The 22041-nt window shown below is 47.4% G+C and overlaps 1 protein-coding gene across 6 annotated transcripts in view; it reads right to left on the bottom strand.

The window, feature by feature from the left end:
- The window catches only part of LOC119160786 (uncharacterized), a 156232-nt gene that overhangs the window by 89406 nt on the left and 44785 nt on the right, over positions 1-22041 (bottom strand). For all 6 annotated transcript variants that reach the window (XM_037413022.2, XM_075880886.1, XM_075880884.1 and 3 more), the window contains exon 4: positions 7716-7930. In XM_037413022.2, coding sequence (XP_037268919.1) covers positions 7716-7930 — 215 coding nt within the window. The remainder of the gene's footprint in view (positions 1-7715; positions 7931-22041) is intronic.

The following is a 22041-nucleotide window of genomic DNA, read 5'->3' as shown; positions in this document are numbered from 1 at the left end:
GAATCCGATGGAGACCGTCCTCGCGGATCGCAGCGGAGTGTCAGTGGCAACATCAGCACATGCTGAATAAGCAACGCAGCTGCGCGAGAACCTAGTGGAAGCTTTGCATAAAGCTCGACATAATCTCAGCACTGCTAGGGCACAGCAGAGGGCGCAGTACGACCGCACGCATCTAAACACACTACGAAGTGGGCGATCTGGTGCTGCAGCGCAATCATGTTCTCAGCAATGCTCGCAAACAGTTTGCTGCCTCGCTGCCACTGAAATGGTCCGGGCCGTACTGACTGCAAGAAAATGCTTCCTCGCTCGTTTATCGGCTCGCGAACAAGAAAGGCAAATCGAGCGGCGAACTGGTGCATGTATGTGACTTGAAACGCTACGTGTCACGGGAGGAGCACGAGGACTACAGCCAGTCCCCCTCCAGGCCGCAGGCGGCGGGTGAGATCGCTCGACATCAAGTGAGGAGCCCGGAACCGCATTAATTCCTGCGTAACAGGCGGAGCCAGCTCTGCATGCAGGTCACGTTTGTATGTCAGACGTGAGGTCCAAGGGTTCGTGCGCAACACATGTGCGGTTATTAACCTTTTTTTTTTTCTGTGTCGACTCTCACCGAACAGATTAAGTGCCATTGAGGAAGAGAGTACTGCCGGAACAGCCAGCCAGCCCCCCCGTCCCCTGACATCCACGTGGCAGCCTTACCCCACTGAGGCCCCGTCGCAAACGCCATCACATAGCAACGCGGGCCGCCACCTCTGACGTGGTCTGCGCGTGCTGCCACCTGACCACCGCCCCTCAACTTCACTGTGACCATCACGCCCGGCCGGTTCACAAAGCACGAGACCAGGGGCCCAACGGGATGAGCCGTCCGCCTCGCCTAGCGGCCGCAGCCACCGGGACGTGGCGACCTGTACCAGCCAGGATCGAGTCTACCTTCCGGTGCCGTATGTATCCTCGAGGACGTGGCGCCGGCAATAAAGGGGCTGCATTAGGGTCGCACCAGCGCACCTGTACCGCCCTTTTCAGGGACGCACGGTGGAGGACGCGCACCGGCTAATGGGGCCTGCCTTCCGGTGCCAGCAGGGACGCGGCTCTGCGAGTGTGGCACTTTGGTGGTACATAGCTCTCGCGAATTGGCAAAGTTACACCAGCGTTGCACCCAGGAATCCTAGCCATCCAGCCGCGAGTCATCACAGGAGCGCCCCAGCGCCGCGGCTCAGGCCATGCTGGCGCGGGCAGTCCGGGAGGCGGACTTTGCGCAGTGATTGCCGAGAGTTGCCTCAGGCCATGCAGCCGATGCGAGTCCGCCTGGGCAGCTACCGGTGATGGCTACCTTGGCGGAAGAGGCGGCGATGCCAGGAGGAGCACAGGCGGCGACCACGACGACGCCGGAGGTGGCGGCAGTGACCTTGGGGGCTGGTGAGAGAGCGATGGGGGCTCCAGCGGTGCCGGCGGCAGAGACTGACAGACCGGAAAACATAAATGTTGACCAGGCTCCAATTTCTTTTTCGAAGAACGAAAAAATCATTACCATAATTACTCGAATCTAACGCTCACCTTTCTTCCGGTTAAGCGAGTTCATAAATCGCATGGGCGTTAGAATCGAGTACGAGAAAAAAATGAATGCGGTCATTCTATTGCCATCAGCATTTCAAAAATGGCCGCTCCTTAAGTGCGCCCGCATGGTGCGTTGGCTATTTCTGCCAATGTGTTTTCCATGTGCGGCACTTCGTAAGTGTGCCGAGGAATTCGTCATCTTGTAGTGCATTAACATCGACGGCATGGAAGGGCCGACTCCAAAGAGTCGCGAGTGCACCACGATGCCGCTTTTAAAAGAAAAGTCATCGCGCGCGCAGAAAGGGACGGAAATTGGGCCGCATCGTGGTCGTTCGGAGTTTTCGAAACGTGCGTGCGGGACTGGCGGAAACAAAAGCAGAAGATTGTCGACAGCAAAGCTTCACGCAAAGGCTTCAGTGGAACACAGCAGGGTCAGTTTCCGCAAATCGAAGAGCTGCTCGGCGAGTATGTGCTTGAGCAGCGAGCGGTACAAATGCCCGTTATGAAAGAACTGCTCCAAGTGCGGGCTATGCAATTAGCCTTAGAAAAAGGTCTAATGCGGAGCCAGTTTAAAGCGAGCAGGTGCTGGCTAACTAATTTTATGAAGAGGAAAGGCTTTTCCCTCCGAAGGTGAACGGGCATATGCGAAAAATTTTGCGGAGGAGTACGATGAAAAGCTTCACAGTTTTCAAAGGTTTGTCCTAAACTTGCGGCACAACGGCTACCTGCTTGGGCAAATCGGGAATGCCGATCAGACGCCTCTTTACTTCGACATGCCTGGCACCACAACCGTCGAGAAGAAGGGGGCGAAGCAAGTTCGCGTGCTGACATCGGTCCACGGTAAAACTACAGTGACGGCAATGCTCTGTTACACGTCAGATGGGCACAAGCTTCACCCGTACCTCATATTTAAATGGAAGACGCTCCCAAAAGGAGTCGTTTTTTCGAGTGGTGTGATCGTGCGGGCCAGCGAGAAAAATGGATGCACGTTGCAATGGATGTCTTACTTTTTTTTTTTCGTCGTGGAAATCGGGTGCGCGTTACAATTGAGGGCGCGGTAGAATTGAGTAAATACGGTATTTTCTTCTTGCAGTCATTTTCCTCTTGCAGTCAGTCATTTTCTTCATGCATACAGCGACAGCAACTCCCTTGAAGAACTTGGAATCAATAAATACTTTGGCTTCCGGCAAACACAGTTCAAACCGATCGAGTAAGCGTATAACACGGCGATTACCAGTTAGCTTGGAGTCGAGAACGAGGGACCGTTTGACTACAACCATGTTGCAGCCAGAATCGCGGAGAACAGTGACCATCGGCATCTATTGGCTTCCTCCACAGAACGTTGTACAGCTCTGGGCGACGTCGACCATACCGTGCCCGTTACATGTACCTTGTTTGGCAGGCTTCGGCTTCTCCTGCTCACTTTGCATCTGGTCACGTCCGAGAAGAGTACATGTACCTTCATGTCTGCCAGAGCTAGTAGGACATACGTCCACACTGTAGCCAATCTGCTTGCATATCCAGCGTGGTGATTGCTTCGGTGCTGTAGATCTGGTCGAAGAGTTGAAAGCTTTATGTCCTGGCTTGCTGCAACGAAAGCAGAGGGGCTTTTCTTTGCTTCCTGTCGTCGCAGCGACTTTATAACTGCCAGGCAGCTTCCTCTTCTGTCTTTTTTTCTTTCTTGCCTTCAGCAAGATTACCGATACCTTGGGCTTCCAAGTACTGGTCGGCTGCCATTACTAGTGTGCCGAGGTTGTAACACGCTCTTTCCTTGAGAAACGTCGCCAGCTTTCCTTCACAGTAACGTAGTAACTGCTCCGACACGATCTTGTCTCGCAGCACTTCATACGTCTTCAGTGTCTTAGCAAGCTCTTGCCAATGGTCGAAGTAGCCAAGAAGACTACTGGCAAACTGTTGTGCTGTTTCATCATTTTCAGGCATGGCATCCCGAAACTTTACACGGTAGCTTTCTTCCGTGTAGCAGAACCGCTGCAGTAGAATCTGCTTCAGCTTAGAGTGGTCGGTAAAGTATTCCGCGGACATCGGACCTACTGCCGTCAGTGCTTCGCCCGTCAACCAGAGACTCAATGCCAAGGCCCACTTGTCATGTGGCCAACCTTGGCTAGATGCTGCTCTCTCAAACCTTTGAATGTAAGCGTCTAGCTCATCCCTATCTTTGATAAACGGAGGAATCATCTTGAGAGGGCTGCAGAAACTCTGGGCACCACCGGTCTCGCTACTTGTGCTTCTTGTAATCGCCTGTTCTGCCTCCAACAAACTCCTTTGCGCTTTCAGGAGCACCCGCTCTGCCACCATGCACGCCAATTCTCTCGAGTGTTCCTCCTGTGCTCCTGTGCCACTACTTTAGCTTCTTCCCGCTCTTTATCTCGCTGGTCTCTCATTTCTTTCTGCTCTGCGCTAACCCATGCTAGCAACGCCTCTCCACGGAGTCCCATCTCTTTTCCTATTTCAACGACCGTTCTCTTCTCGTTCATTGCCGTCCACCACACAAGAGCGACGTGAGGCTCAAATATGTACGACAGAGCTTGGTCCTGTATCGGCGACGCCAGAAAATATTGTAAAGACAGGGGTGGTTCGTCACGCATGCACGTGCGTGGTCAACGAAATGAATGATATGAGATGACGCCGGAGTAGATCTCGAACAACATTTATAAGAACAGGGGACTCGATTGACTATCACAAAGACGAGCACAGAAGTACACACTTAAACTGCCTAAAGTTTGAGCGGCTACAGTCCAATCTACTTGGCTACACGATAGTCACAGTTGGTTGAACCAGCGTCCTGAGGAGGCGACAGTCCACGCACGGCGATGCCCCTTGTCCGTAGCGAGCTCAGGCACGCAGGTGGTGCGTGCGGTCACAGCAGGAGACAAGGCCTTCGTCACGCCTCACGTTTGTAGACAACTTTCAGCCGTCTCAGGTGGCAGCGACGATCCGGAACCCGTCGTCCCTGTCGTGCACGCTGACGTAGCAGGAGCCGCACCCGGTGTCGGAAGCCCCAGACAGGCACGTCTGCTCCCGAACCTCGATCCCCAGGGAACAGACAGGAGGAGCTCCACGGACAGCGCCCTAGTCTGGTGTGCCCCAGCTGGAGCCGCCGTCAGGACCATCAGGCGAGCACCAGACCCTCTGTTAGCTTGCCACGAAAACATCCAAGGACAGTCCCCTTGTCTGGCGTGTCCTTCGGCTAGGTCTTGATCGGCTCTCTGCACGTTCCCCACCCGCCCCTCTTGCGCTACCTGTCGCCCCCTGTCGCTGGCTCAGCTTCTTGTCCTCGTCCTTCTTTTCCTCGGACGCTCGCACAAACATTTCCAAATTTCACCAATGTTTACACGCACACACACTTACCCCACACAAAGTTCATCCATGTATTACAGTCACATCTGCCACGTCTTGTTCACAGAGTTTGCGGAAAGCAGCGTAGCTTTGACTGGTTGAGCGTTGCACGCACACTTTCGAAGTTCTGTCAGTTACGTTATCGCCATATATGATCGTGTCAAGAATGACCGCGTGTTCGTCCGCAGCGGTTGTGGCAACGACAACTACACGCACTGCAAAAGACAGTTCGTGCGTGAACTTCCGAAACTTCGAGCACGCTGCTCCCGGCCTTTCTTCGACAGTTTCGGTACTAAAGTTCACATCACCCGCCGCGATTAGGAAATGTGTTCGGAACATTGAAATTTCGGCCTAATACAATTTCACAAAACCTACCGTATTTACTCGATTCTACCGCGCCCTCGATTGTAACGCGCACCCGATTTCCACCGCGAAAAAAAAAAAAAGTAAGACATCGATTGCAACGCGCACCCATTTTTCTCGCTGGCCCGCACGATCACACCACTCGACAAAACGACTCCTTTAGGGAGCGTCTTCCATTTAAATATGAAGTACGGGCGAAGCTTGTGCCCATCTGACGTGTAACAGAGCATTGCCGTCACTGTAGTTTTACCGTGGACGGATGTCAGCACGCGAACTTGCTTCGCCACCTTCTTCTCGACGGTTGTGGTGCCAGGCATGTCGAAGTAAAGAGGCGTCTGATCGGCATTCCCGATTTGCCCAAGCAGGTAGCCGTTGTTGCGCCGCAAGTTTAGGGCGAACCTCTGAAAACTGTGAAGCTTTTCATCGTACTCCTCCGCAAAACGTTTCGCATATGCATGTTCCCTTTCGGAGGGAAAAGCCTTTCCTCTTCATAAAGTTAGTTAGCCAGCACCTGCTCGCTTTAAACTGGCTCCGCATTAGACCTTTTTCTAAGACTAATTGCATAGCCCGCACTTGGAGCAGTTCTGTCGTCCCGGGCTGCTGTGCCGCTCGCTGCTCAAGCACGTACTCGCCGAGCAGCTCTTTAATTTGCGAAAACCGACACTGCTGTGGTCCACTGAAGCCTTTGCGTGAAGCTTTGCTGTCGTCAATCTTCTGCTTTTGTTTCCGCCGGTCCCGCACGCACGTTTCGGAAACTCCGAACGACCGCGATGCGGCCTGATTTCCGTCCGTTTCTGCACACGCGATGACTTTTCTTTTAAAAGCGGCATCGTGGTGCGCTCGAGTTTTTGGAGTCGGCCCTTCGATGCCGTCAATGCTAATGCACTACTAGATGACGAACTCCTCAGCACACGTACGAAGTGCCGCACATGGGAAACACATAGGCAGAAATGGCCGACGCGCCATGCCGACGCACGTAGGGGGCGGCCATTTTGAATTTGCCGATGGCAATAGATTGACCGTAATTTTTTTGTTCGTACTCGATTATAACGCGCATGCGATTTATGAACTGGCTTAACCGGAAAAAAGGTGCGCGTTAGATTCGAGTAATTACGGTATGTGCCACGGTTTCGCATCAGTGAGATTCTACTGTACGTTTAGATGAACCCCTCCGAAATTCAAGTGTAATGGGTTCGCAAAAATCCTGGAGTGAATGACCTGCGATTTTGTCAATTCAACCAGATCATGCACAGACATTTCAATTTCCGGGAGATTTTCATGACAACTGTACAAGCGAAAGAAATGGTCAGAATTCAGGAGTTTTCCAGACAATCTGGAAGACTTGGCAGGTATGATTTAGCATATGAATGAAGTTCAGCATATAAAAAACCAAGAACAAATGCACACTAAAAATGTATAGAGAAAAAATTCTGCTAGCAGCACTGTAAGCTTTATGTAATTATCTACACGCAGTGAAAACTTTACAGCATTAACAATCGTAGAGCTTGTGAAGCTCATTAACTGTTTTTGCTGATTTCATCTTCCTATTACTATGAACAGAATTGGCCAGAACATTACGTTACTCATTAAAATAAAAGAAAAGGTGTGGGGTATGCTCTAAGCATGCAAACAAAAACAAGTCAGACTACGAAGACTCAGTCATAAATTTGTGACAGCATTTCAGCAGTTACTAGTTGTTTAGTACAAGCACATGCATTCACTAGTAGCATTCACTAGTATTCACAACCTCACAAATTTGCCAATTTCCCCAAGCCTGCTTTGAGTGCATGTACTAAAGTGCTTATTTGGGCCGGTTGGTACATGGTCAACGAAGTGAAAAAACAGCGCGTAACACAGGACACAGGACAGAGCCTCGTCCGTCTCTTCTCTGTCCTGTGTCCTGTGTTACGCGCTGTTTTTTCACTTCGTTGAGTGCATGTGCTGTGGGGCATTAGAGAGTGTGCAAGATGTGCAAGGAAGCATTTCAAAAAGATTTTTAAAGGTGCAAGAATTATGCAAGAGCACAGACTGCTGCAGCAAATAGTTTCATATTTGATCAGGCATTAAAACAGCTGACTAACATTATGCCTTCCTTCCCCGTGCATAAATGTAGTGACCTTTAAAGGGCCCAGGAGCATTTTGTTTGAGCCGCATTTTTCGGCTTTAAAGGTCTTACTCACCCTCACAGTAGAGCTTTTGCTACAACCACTATTTGTTATTTAGGCACAAGCAACAAACTATATGAAATTTTTATACCCTTTAACTTTGCTCAAACTATCATGCAGGTGCATTCTCCATGTAGTGCAAGAATAGTACTGGCCAATGGCAAACACTGTATTCAGGTGAGAACTGTAATGAAGCAGAAACAATAAATTATGATCCCCAAACAAGGTGAGCTTCAGGACCTCTTTAAAAGATTTTACTCTAGCTTGTCTTAATACCTCAATCTTCACCACCACATCTTTCGGCATGAGTCTTCGATTTCGATCTGGCGGTCGCGGCTTTTTCTTGGATTTGGTCTTCAAAACTGGGCGAGTTGGGGGGCTCAACCTTGGACTCGAGTCAGGTGCGTCCGTGGAAGGTGGCACAAGGCGTATGCGCCGATTCTTGGGCTCCGGAAACTCCCTATCCAGATCGACGTGCTTGAACAAGTACTCTGTATGGAAACAAGGTAGGTCGGTGTTGGACAAGACACACAAGTGAACACGCATTGTTGCATCAGCCACACATTCATTGTCCCAGTGCCTCTGCTCTCCTTCACACATTCACCCTGCTGGTATTTTTCTCTGGCTGGGTCCACACTTTTCTGCCTACCATCGGATCGTCAGAATCTGCCTGGAGAAATTTATTCTCGGAAGATATACCTAAAATGTTTCTTGCTATGAGACGCCGAAACACACTGTGCGCTCCACGATCTTAGAGACGACTCTATAGATCGCAATAGAGGCGCTGAGGACTTCACGTTCGGTTGCCACTATCCCTGCCTCTATCTTTTAAAGCCTGTTCTGCCATCCGAGATGGTGCAATTACGAGCAGCGGAAAGAATAGGGTCGCATGTCTCAGGTTTAGACAGAACGCAACCTGATAATCGCACGTGTCTGACACAGTATGTGATAGCTGCGAACAGCTGTTTCGGAATCACTTACCGCTTTCACGAGATGTTGCTTATTATGTTCTGCTGCCATTTGACTGGATGCAAGAATGGGTTTGTTGATGGTGATAAATCATGAAGCTTGTCAAATGTCACCACTTTGTCAGTGTCTTTTACGCACCAGAACTAACAACGTGCTACGATTCTTAAGTGCGCAGCGCAGAGTCGTGCTTATTAACCTGTGAGCGGAGCCGAAAGTTTTCTTCACGGACGGGTAAATTGTGCGGGGACTTGGAAACACATGTGATCGTATTTCAAATGCGTATGATCGAGAATATAACTTTCACCTTTTGGGAAAGTTAGTCCCATATTTTCTAAGCGGCAATGCAGAAAGCCGATGCTTACGCAACACAGTTTTGTTTGCAGCCACGGCAGATGCATTTCTTTACGTTAATGCTGGTTGCCCCAGCGTTCAATTTTGCAGTATTTGGGTTGTTTTGAGACTCGAACACACATGACCATGACATCGTTTCCTGTCCGGACCGGAACTAGCTGGCTGACCTCTGGCTGCCAGGCAGATGCCAGAAGTTTAAAAATCCAGAAGTTTCTCAACATTTTACAGATAAATGTTTTTTTATGCAAAGCATTTCTTGGCGAACTTCGCTGACTTTGAGCGTTTCTATCTATCTATCCATCTAACTGCCTACGACTTTTAGCTCTCCTGGCCGTTTCGATAATGGTATCAATACCAAAAGTGGTATGGAATGTCATGACAGTAAGACGAGCATAAATGACTAGCCATACCATGAAAATCATGACATGTATGTCATGGTTTACTATTCATGGTCTAGCTTTGAGCGTTTCTATCTATCTATCCATCTAACTGCCTACGACTTTTAGCTCTCCTGGCCGTTTCGATAATGGTATCAATACCAAAAGTGGTATGGAATGTCATGACAGTAAGACGAGCATAAATGACTAGCCATACCATGAAAATCATGACATGTATGTCATGGTTTACTATTCATGGTCTAGCTGCTCTTGCGGTGGTTTCATTCACATGAGATGTTGCAAAACTGGTATGGTATGACATGACTGCAACCCCGTCGCAGTGGTCTAGTGGCTAAGGTACTCGGCTGCTGACCCACAGGTCGAAGGTTCGTATCCCGGCTGCGGCGGCTGCATTTCCGATAGAAGCGGAAATGTTGTAGGCCCGTGTGCTCAGATTTGGGTGCATGTTAAAGAACCCCAGGTGATCGAAATTTCCGGAGCCCTCCACTACGGCGTCTCTATTAATCATATGGTGGTTTTGGGACGTTAAACCCCACATATCAATCAATGACAAAACTGCATGGTGAACACAAGTGACAGACCCTAACATGGAAACCATGACATGCATGTCATGTAAGTCATGACTACACGCCACGCTCATCGTGCGCTCGCAGTCGTTTCGCTAGCTTCACACGTACCAAATTTGGTATTAGGGGACATGAATAGATGACGAAGGTATATGACTGGTGAGAACAAGATAATTATATGCATGTCATGTAACATGACTATGTGCCACACTCTTGATGCGCTCGCAGCCGTTTCACTAGCTTCACATGTACCAAATTTGGTATTAGGGGACGTGAATGAATGACGAAGGTATGTGACTGGCACAAACATGATAATTATGAGATGCATGTCATGTAAGAACATGACTACACGCCACGCTCATGATGCGCTCGCGGGGGTTTCGCAAGCTTCACATATACGAAATTTGGTATTACGGGACGTGAATGGACGACGAAGGTAAATGACATGTCCAAACATGAGAATCATGCAATGCGTGTCATGTAAGAACATGACTACATGCCACACTCATGATGCACTTGTCTCCATTTTGCAAGCTTCACATATACCAAATTTCGTATTAGGGGACGTGAATAGATGACAAATGTATGTGACTGGTGAAAACATGACAATCATGAGATGCAGGTCATGTAGCGACATGACAACATACCACACTTATGATGCGCTCGTGGCCGTTTCCCTAGCTTCAGACGTACGAAATTTGGTATTACAGGACATGAATGGATGACGAAGGTAAATGACACATCCAAACATAATAATCATGAGACACGTGTCATGTAACAACATGACTACATGCCAGGCTCACGATGCGCTCGCGGCCATTTCGCTAGCTTCACATATACCAAATTTGGTATTATGGGACGTGAATGAAGGACGAAGGTAACCGACACGTCCAAACATGATAATCATGAGATGTCTACCATTTAAAAACATGACTACATGCCGCACTTACGATGAGCTCGTGGCAGTTTCACTAGCTTCCCATATACGAAGTTTGATATTACGTGATGTCAATGGATGACAAAGATATATAACTGGTACAAACATTATAATTATGACATGCGTGTCGTGTAAGAACATGACAATATTCCACGCTCATAATGCGCTTGCGGCCGTTTCCCTAGCCCTACTTATACCAAATTTGGTACCACGTGACTTGAATAGACGAAGATAAATGACACGTCCAATCAAGATAATCATGACACAACAGTCATGTACGGCATAATTTATATCCGCCTCTTAACGTTGTGCTGATTTTAAAGTGGCATATCAATCTTCGTCATCTGTGCTTTGCATATCATCAATTCCCATGGTACGTTGAACCTGCAAATATTTTTCCTTGAACCTCAATATAAGCTTGTCAGCCTCGATTTTTTTCTGCATTTGGATCCTGCATTTTGTATGTTTATTTATTACATTTTTTCGAAAACGTGTGACCAGGGTTCTACCGTATGTACATAGGTTATCCTGCTGTATAGAAACAATGTTTCTGTGTCTGCATTTTCTGGGTTGAGAATCTAAAAAATTGATAGCCTTTTGGTAGGATAAAAAAGACTACTTGAAGTTTCTCACTAATGTGGATTTTCTGATGAATGCCAAACACAAAGGTTTTCTTGGGTGCACTCACATACACAAGTCAATGCCATGGGTCTGCACACCAAGTGGTCATTCCTTTGATATTGACCTAAATGCCACATCAGTATTGAATTCATTGGATGGTAATTGGATTCATTGTAAATCAAAAGTCAAACTTCAAATCCGGCCAAGGTAATGTTCTAAAGCAATCTGAACAAGACAAAAATATTGCATGGGTTGCATAATTGTATTATAGAAGAACTGCTTCTGTTGCTCCTACTTCTTGGGTAAAATGACAATTACAAAGATTTGTCACTGTCAGAATGAGAATGGGAAATCGGGCAACTTGAGAACAAATTGTCGGTCACTGCAAATCAGTTCTGCAGAATCCTGCAAAAAAGGATTAAGAAAGGGAAAGTGACAACCAGCCGTTAGGAGCTTGTAGCCACAAGGAAATCCACGCTCGTAAATGAAGCTTCATGGTAGCTAAAAAGCTTGTCCTCAATCGTGCACTGAACCTGGGACCAACGCTATTTCTGAGCAATTGAGCAAAGTCAGACACCAGCAACAGACCTTTTTCAAGCACACGAGCGACGCCAACGGGCACACAACCATTGATGGTAAAAGCTGGTACATTGCAGCAGCCACCGCAATGATCCCGTGCGAGCCTCACGCTTTTCCTTTCTGTTTGTGCCGTGACAGCGCTTTTCAGGTGAAGTGAACTTGGCAAGGTGCGATATTTTACTGCGCGATTCACTCATTAATTTTGTTATTTAACTGCGACCGCCTGTCTACTATTTCCACCTGCCCACTGTTGAACCAGCCAAGTGGCTCCGAGGCTACAGTTTTATTATTATCCTTTATCACCAGTACGCCTTCGGCCTATTAAAAAAAAACACACACAATCTGCTTGCCTAAAAGGTGGAGAAGTTCATCCTTCAGGGATGCATTAAGAACCAATGGCCATCAGCACTGTTGACAAGTAGATTGTAAGAGGCCCGTTGATCACCCCTATCATCATCATGTTTAGATTGGTAGTCCCGGCGGTGACCCCTGGCGGCAAGCCTTGGTGGTGGCACGAGAGAATTGAGCGAGTCTATCTTGCGCGAGGCGTTTGGTGCGAACGGTTGTCTCTCACGGTATGTCCCCGGAGCACGGACCGTGGGCCGTATGCCGGGGGCCCTCGTGGCGAGTCAGGCGTTGCCGCCGCCTTGTGTTTGTTAAGCTGTTGAGTGTTGCATAATTATGTATAAGGTTGTTTTAGCGTGTGGTCGGCATGGATCACAATTGAAGTATAATAATTCGGCTGACGATAACGTCGTTGAAAAAGTAGTTACAGGGACACCAAAGTCAAATAACCATTTACGTCACAGTGAAAGGAAAGCACAATGTATGATGTCTAAAACGACAATGCTATCAAGAACAGTGCCCTACTTACCCAAAATTAAGGTAAATGCACAAGAACACATGCGCCGCAATAGGACAATCTCAAAATGATCCCGATGACATCAGACAGACCACCTACAAGTAATCCCTAGTAATCGATCTAGTTGCAATAAATGAAGAACCTTCTGTGCATCAAGAGACAATAAAATGCTGCCTGTTCGTTTCTATTTGATTCATGTAAAAAAACAAATGCCCGACGTTACTATGAAGAATGGCGCGAGTGATTCAAAAATTCAATGACATCAGACGCCTACAGGTAATCCCTAGTAATCGATCTAGTTGCACTAAATTAAGTACCTTCCGTGCATCAAGAGACGTAATAAAATGCTGCCTGTTCGTTTCTGTTTGATTCATGTAAAAAAAAAAAACCAGACGTTACTATGGAGAATGGCGCGAGTAATTCGAAAATTCAATTTTCGCGTAGTCACACTGGACAGGTTCAGTTCAGTTAAGTTTCAGATTATTTCAGACATAGTTACATGACATGAAATATGTCCACGAGGCAAGGCAAAAGGAGACTCGTATGTCTCCTGACGAGGCCTTCACCCCGGACTTACACGTCGGACAGCCAGGACAGCCGGACAGCCAACTTATATAAACAAAAAACGAACAGTAAAAAACACATTAGGACAAAAATTATACAAAGTTTACATTGTTCAGGTTTAACAGTTTTATGAAGTTACATAAATATACAAAATTACATATTTTCGTGTTCAAAGCAAAATAATTGTAATTTCCAGGAGGCAGCAAAAGTAGCTTTACTTGTTTCTTAAAACGAGACATACTTGAGTTCTCATTAGCCAATTCGATTAGGGATGGGTATGCATTCAGCAATGAAATAATCTGACAATCTACAGTTTTAGTACCATAATTAGTTCTTGGTCTTGATCCCGTCAATGAAATAGTGCGAAGGTTATATGCCACTTATCTGTTTAGATATTTGCTTGAGAACATGGTGCGATCACGTTTGAATTCGCAGAAAATCATTGCTGCCAAAGAAAGCTAATATAACTCTGAGAATAGTGGTACCTTCAGACTTTTATACAGAGAGTCATTTGATGGGGGGGATGGGAAGAAATCATTTTTAGACTCCTTTTCACGTTCAGCCTCCGTCTTATTGCACGTACCCCAGACTAGGTGACAATATGTTAAGTGGGAATGAATAAAAGCGAAGTACAATTGTTTTGTAACACGCAATGGCAATAAATATTTTAGCCTGTATAACATAGCAAGAGATCTAGATAGCTTAGCACAAACATAATTTATGTGCTCAGACCAGCTGAGGTCAAACCTACAAACGACTCCCAAGAAGCGGCAAGAGTTGACGGGCGTTATTATATTGTTATTGATACACAATTCTATGTTATGAAGAAGTGGTTTATTTTTTGGACAAAATATTACGTACTGTGTTTTCTTTACGCTAAAGTTTATTTCATTCACATTAAGCCAGGTATGAAGTTCGTTTAGCCAGATATTAGCACGGTGCTCTAATAAGTTTAGATCTGGACCAGAAAAGAAAATGTTAGTGTCATCGGCATACATATCAATGGCAGGAGTAAAAGAAATGTTAGCAATATCATTATTATATAACAGAAAGAGCAAAAGACCCAAAATAGATCCCTGTGGGACCCTAAAGTTTATCTTACCCAAGTCTGACTTTAATTCCTGAAGCTGTGTATATTGCAATCTGCCTTATGTAAGGGCCAGTTTGCGGATACTATACGTTGTTAGCTTATGAAACAAGATTTGGTGTTTGATCAAATCAAACGCTTTTCGAAAGTCAAGAAAAATTCCAACTGTAAAATATCGCTGTTCGAAATTACTAACTATCTTTTCTTTTACCTGCAGTAGAGCAGATTCCACTGATTTTCCACATTGAAAGCCGTACGGGTGTTTTGAGATAATATTTTTAACTTGAATAAAATCATAAAATCGTTTATAAATAATACGTTCTGCGATTTTTGAAAAAAGAGGCAGTGCCGATATTGGTCGATAATTACTCAGGTCATTTTTACTTCCACCTTTATGAGTGAAAGTAACACGCACAGCCTTCATTTCCTCAGTGAAAGTGCCAGTCTTGAACATTCTGTTGCAGCTATAGGTTAGTGGGACAGAAATATCACAGATAGCAGCTTTAATCTGCGAAACGCTGATTTCATCGTAACCGGGCAAGCAAGTGTCTTCCAGTGCGAACACCGCAGATGCTATCTTCACATCTGAGGTAGGTGTTAAAAACATAGAATCCTTGTAGGCTGTAGGAATGTAGGTAATAGCAGATTTCAAAGATGATGCTACCTTGGGGCTAAAAAAAGCACCTGATGCCAAAATATGCATATTAAACTGATTTGCAAGCGTCGTGCCAGAGATGGCTGTTTCATTTATGCATAGTTCAGTAGGTATACGTGGTCGTTCAATTCCTATAATTTTGTTAACAGCACCCCAAAGCCGTTTAGCGTTATTGATTAGCGGCAAAATCTTATTTTGATAATATGCATTTTTTGCCTTCTTTAGGTCCAAGTTTAATTTATTCCTATACTTTTTAAACGCAACTAAATCTGCCCGATTCTTTGTTTTCGGGAAACGAGCAAACATGAAGTCTTTTTTTTTTAATGCGTTTAAATAATGACGGTGTGATCCACTCTTTTCTAGCTTTTCTGTGCTTCTTAACCATAACACGTGGAAAAGCGTAACTATAGTTCTCACTGATTTTTTGAATAAAGATATCATAGGCTTTTGATGTATCAGATTCGCGGTACAATTCATCCCAGCAAGTTTCACTCATTAAAGAACAGAAGTTCGTAATGCTAGTAGAGCCATCTAGCGAGACGCAGTTGAATAAAAAAAATGTCAACAATCTCGAAGCCAATGGTGGTAAATTGATCAATGGCCGTTGCTGCTGCTGTGGCTCCCGCTGTGGCTCCCGCTGCTTTCAGTCTGCTGCTACTAGCGCAATAAAGCCGGGCAACGTTGTGCACGGCAACAGTGAAGCGAGTCTGTCCAGTTGGCCCGCTTCTTGAGGCAGGTAATTTGAAGTGTGCTAACCTGATGCAGACCCCAGAAATGTGATTTCACTTCAAAATAGGTCCTTCCTTGTATAACGAGGGCAGTGGGCATGGAGCTTGAGTACAGAAAAGGAAAAAGACTTGCTGTGATCGCAGGCTTGCGTTCAGTTAGCCCTTGCGCTAAATAAAGCTTAAGAGACATCGAAGATAAAATTAACGAAGAGTTACAGGGAGTACAAGTATGGGTTAAACAAAACCACCTTAATATCAACACAGAGAAAACTAAATAGATGGTCTTTCACTCTAGGAAAAAAGAACTCGACTTTGCAGGTTTCAACTTGGTTTTAGATACGGCACTGCTACAGCCAGTAGCCTCGTTCAAGTACTTAGGGGTCATGTTTGACTCGGTCATGAACTGGAAATCGCATATACAAAAGACATGCTCCAAGCTAGCATATGGGTGTCACACGCTACTAAAAGCCCGTGTATGTTTTGGCGCATTAATTTTGCGCATCCTATATTTTGCATTCGTGCACAGTCACTTGAGCTACTGTATAGCATCGTGGGGCAGTACATATAAAACTCATTTGAAATGTATTAGCCGCCTGCAAAAGAGGGCAGTCCGGATTATTACATACTCAAACAGGTCGGATACTACAAAACCACTGTTTCAAATGATGTGTGTACTTCCGCTGGACTCTGTTCACGTGTCTAGTGTTGCTGATATAGTGCATGGAATAATAAAACGTGATGACCCATTCCCATTAAGCACCTTTACGTTACCCGCGCAGTGTACAAGAGCTGCAGCGAATCACTGTTTTAATTTGCCAGTAGCCAGAAATGCCTACGGTCGAAGGCTCATAGAATTTCACGCCGCTCTCATATGGAATGCGATACCGACTGATGTGAAAGAGGCTAGAAATTTTCCATTGGCCATGAAGCGTGCACTTCATGCGAACTTTCTAAATAATACGTCTGCATAGTCATTTAGTAGTATTATTATTATTATTATGATTAGTATTATTCTAGTGCTATTATTATTCTGTGCTATAAGTAGCTATGTTCTGCGCTATGTTTCTTTGTATAGTTCAATCATACGTTTTTTGCTTTTTTTCTATTTTAAACATTGTATCCAGGTTGATGTCCTTTGTCGCTGTGTAACCGCTTGCGCAAGTATGTGGGTATGTCCCACAATCGGTCCCTCTACTAGCCAGTTAGGCTATGGGACCAAACAAGTGTTTGCGAAGTTTTTTGTTAGATGGATGTGAAAGTTACAATAAAAAAAAAAAAGCTTCTGTTCGCCGAGTCAACTCCTGCTTGTTCAACAACCCGTTTCAAGTGGTGGAGGTGCAGGGTACATCTGGTCCTCACCCTGGAACTTCGCAGCCGCACACTCCAACGACCTCCTACAATGACTGATTCGGGGCCATCTCAGGCCGCTACTCCAGATCTCGCACCTGTGCCTGTCTTCTGCGCTGGCGCTCTTCGGCAGCGCGACCCCCCATATTTGGTGGTACAGAGGACCAAGATGTGGACAGCTGGATTGCCGAGTATGAACTGGTGAGCGCATACAATAAGTGAAACGCAGCCGATAAGCTCACAAATGTGAGTTTTTACCCGACCAACGCGGCAAAACTATGGTACAGGAATCACCAAAGTGATTTCAGTACCTGGTCGGAATTGGCAAAAACCCTCTCGAAAGTCTTTGGCCGTCCTGCTGTCCGCCATCTTCGTGCTGAACAGCGCTTGCGGGGCAGAGTGCAGAGAGCAGATGAAACTTTCACGAGCTACATCGAAGATGTGCTCTTTCTCTACAAGCTCGTCGATTCGACTCTGGACGAGGCAGGCAAGATCAAGAACATCATGAAAGGAATCGATGACGGTGCATTTCAAATGCTGGCTGCGAAGAGTCCCCAAACGGTCGCCGAGGTGATTCAGCTCTGCCAAAGCTATGATGAGCTGCGTAGGCAGCGCGCTTCTACATGTTGCGCTGCTCAAGACACCGCGGACATCTCATCCCTCGACTATCGCCATGACACCGCCGACCACTCTGGGTTGATGCCACTCATAAAGCAATTCATACGCGAGGAGGTCGCCCGGCAGCTATCTATAATCACAAGAACTACCGCGCCGATGGCACCCTTGTCGCCTTCGCTTTGCCAGGTTATTCAATCGCAAGTTGCCGAAGCATTGCCGCCAGCTCAGGCTCCGCCAACTGTTACCGCACCACTAACGTATGCAGCCGCAGTTGCTCGGCCACGTGCGCCAGCGTCTTCGGCCATCTACGAAGCTACTCGCCACGTTTATTCGTCGTCGCCACCTTCCCGCTTGCTGACCGTTTTATCTCCGGCTGTACACGAAACAGCTCAGAATGTTTATATGACGCCACCGCCTGCACGACCATTTACGGTACTTTATTCAGCGAACAGTGCCCCTAACGTCAACCAATGGCGCACTCCGGATAATCGGCCGATATGTTTTTCATGTGGCATCCCGGGCCATGTAGCTCATTACTGCCGTCGTCGCAGCTTCCCTTCTCATGATACTGCAGGGGCCTCACGTTACATGCCCACTATGCCCACTCAGCCGCGATATCCCGTTCCTGCCGATCCACCTCTAGACATACGTCTCGTTCGCCAATCATCTGGCTCAAGCCATTCACCTTCTCCTCGTCATCGATCTATTTCTCCAATGTTACGTCGCAACAGCCCACCGCGAGGGGAAAACTGACGGGCGCAGTTCCGGAGGCAAGAACTGCGTTGGCAGCGAACATTTCAAGACCTAACTGCTGTCCCCCGAACGAAATCGAACTCTATATTGATGGCATTAAGGTGCACGGGCTTGTTGACACTGGTGCTGCCGTATCTGTAATTAGCGAGAAACTGTGCCGAAACTTGAAGAAAGTGACCACGCAACTTACCGACCTATCTTTGCAGACAGCTACGCCCCATCATATTCAGCCTTCAGCTTTGTGCACTGCACGAGTCGCCATTCAAGGTGCGATGTACGTCGTCACATTTGTAGTTTTATTCCTTTCTTTGCATGACGTTATCCTAGGATGGGACTTTCTTTCGTCAAATTCTGCTTTGGTCGACTGTGCTCGCTCCGAACTCGCGTTATCTGTGCCGTGCTATGACCCCGACGATGGCGCTTCGTGTAGAGTGTTTGCTGCTTCTGACGTTGACATTGCGCCTTTCTCAGCTGTTGTCTCGGTGTCGTGTGCCTCCCCTCTAAAATCACCTGTGTTGTTTATGCCATCGGTCCCATCTGCGTGCCGTCGAAATATCATGCTTCTGTTTGCCGTCGTCGTTTTTCGCAACGGTCACGCTGCCATTTATGTGTGCAATCCCTCGGTCAGCCCGTCATTCCTACTATGTGGAGAATGCCTGGGAAGCTACGAACCTTACGAGTGCATTCTTCCGGCTACTATACTTGATTCTACGGTTTCGCTCCCAATTTGTGCTGTCACTCCTACCAACACGCCTAATGATGTTCTCGACGTATTCTCGGATGCCATCGACTCTGAGCTCGCACCAACTCAGCGCGAAGAGATTATGAATCTTCTACTCCGCTTTCGCTCTTCATTCGATCGTGACCAGTCAGGCTTAGGCCAAACCTCTGCGGTCGTTCACCATATTGACACCGGTCAACAAGCCCCGCTAAGACAGCGTCCGTGTACCGTGTATCATCTGCTGAACGCCGTGTCATCAACGAACAAGGGGACGACATGTTGAGACGTGGCATCATCGAGCCCTCCAACAGTCCCTGGGCTTCACCGGTTGTTCTCGTGAAGAAAAAAGGCGGATCCATCCGGTTCTGCATTGACTATCGCCGACTCAACAAGATAACGCGGAAAGACGTATACCCTCTGCCGCGCATCGATGATGCTTTGGACTGGCTACAAGGAGCAGAGTTCTTTTCTTCGTTAGATTTACGCTCCGGCTACTGGCAGGTGCCCATGGCAGAGGGTGACCGCCCGAAGACAGCCTTTGTAACACCAGATGGACTATATGAATTCACCGTTATGCCCTTTGGCCTCTGCAATGCGCCTGCCACTTTTGAAAGGATGATGGATACCATCTTGCGAGGTCTGAAATGAAAAACGTGCCTCTGTTATTTGGACAACATTGTGGTATTTTCAAGTGACTTTGCAACCCACCTCAGCCGCCCCGAGCAAGTTCTTACGTGCCTTTCCACGGCGGGACTTCAACTTAACTTGAAGAGATGCCACTTCGGCGCTCGCAAGCTTGTAATTCTCGGCCATGTGGTTTCTAAGGACGGCATTCTTCCTGACCCTACGAAACTTAATGCAGTCGCGACGTTCCCAAAGCCAACCACCATCAAAGAGCTTCGAAGCTTCATCGGACTATGTTCTTACTTCCGGCGCCACGTCCGCAATTTCGCATCCATTATCGCCCCCTTGACCAATCTTCTTGCTGGAAGTTCTGATTTGTCAGCGTGGTCGCAGGCGTGTGATGATGCATTTCAGGAACTCCGACGGCTCCTCACCACGCTTCCCATACTTCGAGATTTCGATCCGTCTGCTCCAACGGAGCTTCATACAGACGCTAGTGGTGTCGGGCTAGGGGCCATACTGGCCCAACGCAAGGATGGCTTTGACGAGTATGTCGTTGCCTATGCCAGCCGCACCCTCAGTAAAGCCGAGAAGAATTACAGTGTAACTGAAAAGGAGTGCCTCGCCATTATTTGGCCAATCAGAAAATTTCGGCCTTATTTATATGGACGTCCGTTTGATATTGTAACAGACCACCATGCGCTTTGCTGGTTATCTTTACTAAAAGATCCTAATGATCGGCTCGCTCGTTGGGCATTGCGGTTACAGGAGTTCGATATCCGTGTTATCTACCGTTCTGGCCGGAAGCATTCAGACGCCGATGCCTTGTCACGTTCGCCATTGGCTTCAGAGCCTATCGGCTCGCCTATCTCCACCAGTGCTGCCTTGGCCATCAGCATTTCGGACATGCCTTCCGAGCAACGCAAAGATGCTTGGATTTCTTCTTTTTTGGACTTGCTCTCAAACCAGACGCCCGCTCCATTTGGACTTGCTCTCAAACCAGACGCCCGCTCCAGTTTCCAGGACGCTTCGCCGTCAAGCAGGACACTTCGCTATTCGGGATAACCTGCTTTACCGCCGAAACTACAGCTCGATCGGCCCTAAGTGGTTGCTCGTCATTCTCCGACATCTGTGCTCTGACATCTGTGTCACGATCCACAATGATCCGCAATGTGGCCACGCTGGTGTGTTAAAAACAAACACTCGCTAGCAGCTGCGGTACTACTGGCGCGGCATGTACCGTTTCGTTCGCCGTTACAAGGTCTTGCCTTACGCGCCAGCGACGCAAACTGCCCAATCAACATGCCACAGGTCCCTTGCAGCCGTTGCCATGTCCAGCACGAGCTTTCGATCATGTCGGAATCGACCTTTACGGTCCGCTTCCCTATACTTCGAGTAGCAACCGCTGGGTCATTGTCGCTGTCGACCACCTAACGCAGTACGCTGAAACAGTTGCGTTACCTTCTGCTAGCGCAAAAGACGCATGTTTTATGTTGGAAAACCTGGTTTTAAGGCATCGAGCTCCTCGGGAGTTACTAAGCGACCCCGGCCGCGTTTTTCTCTCCGATGCCATCAAAGCGTTGTTGAGCGAGTGTCGCATCATACACCGCACTACCACAGCCTATCACCCGCAAACTAATGGGATGACATAGCGTTTTAATCGTACACTTGGGGATATGCTAGCCAAGTACGCTTCATCCGACCAGTCATATAGGGGTAGCATACTGCCTTTTGTGACATATGCTTACAACACTGCAACGCAAAGCACCACTGGATTTTCGCCTTTCTTTCTTCTTTATGGACGCGAGCCATCACCAACAATGGATACTATTCTTCCTTATCGACCGGACCCTTCAGAGATGACTACCGTTTCTCGAGCAGCAGCACAGGCTGAAGAATGTCGGAAGCTTGCTCGTGCGTTCACGTCACATGACCAGACGCGCCAAAAACATCGCCACGACGCATCAACCACGCCTATGAGCTTTGCTCCGAACTCACTGGTGTGGTCATGGATTCCTTCTACTCCTCCAGGACTCTCCCACAAGCTTTCGTCCAGGTACCGTGGCCCTTATCGAATTGTACGCCAAAGATCCCCTGTCAACTACCTGGTCGAGCCGCTGGATGCATCTCCGGACAAGCGCCGTCGGGGACAAGAAATCGTACCCATCTCTCGGCTCAAGCCATACCATGACCCTTCTGTGTACACCTGTCCTTAGGTCGCC

The sequence above is a fragment of the Rhipicephalus microplus genome, chromosome X (assembly GCF_043290135.1).
Source record: "Rhipicephalus microplus isolate Deutch F79 chromosome X, USDA_Rmic, whole genome shotgun sequence".
NCBI lineage: Eukaryota > Metazoa > Arthropoda > Arachnida > Ixodida > Ixodidae > Rhipicephalus > Rhipicephalus microplus.
Note: the sequence above shows the minus strand (reverse complement) of the source record. Positions and strands in the feature narration are given on the sequence as shown.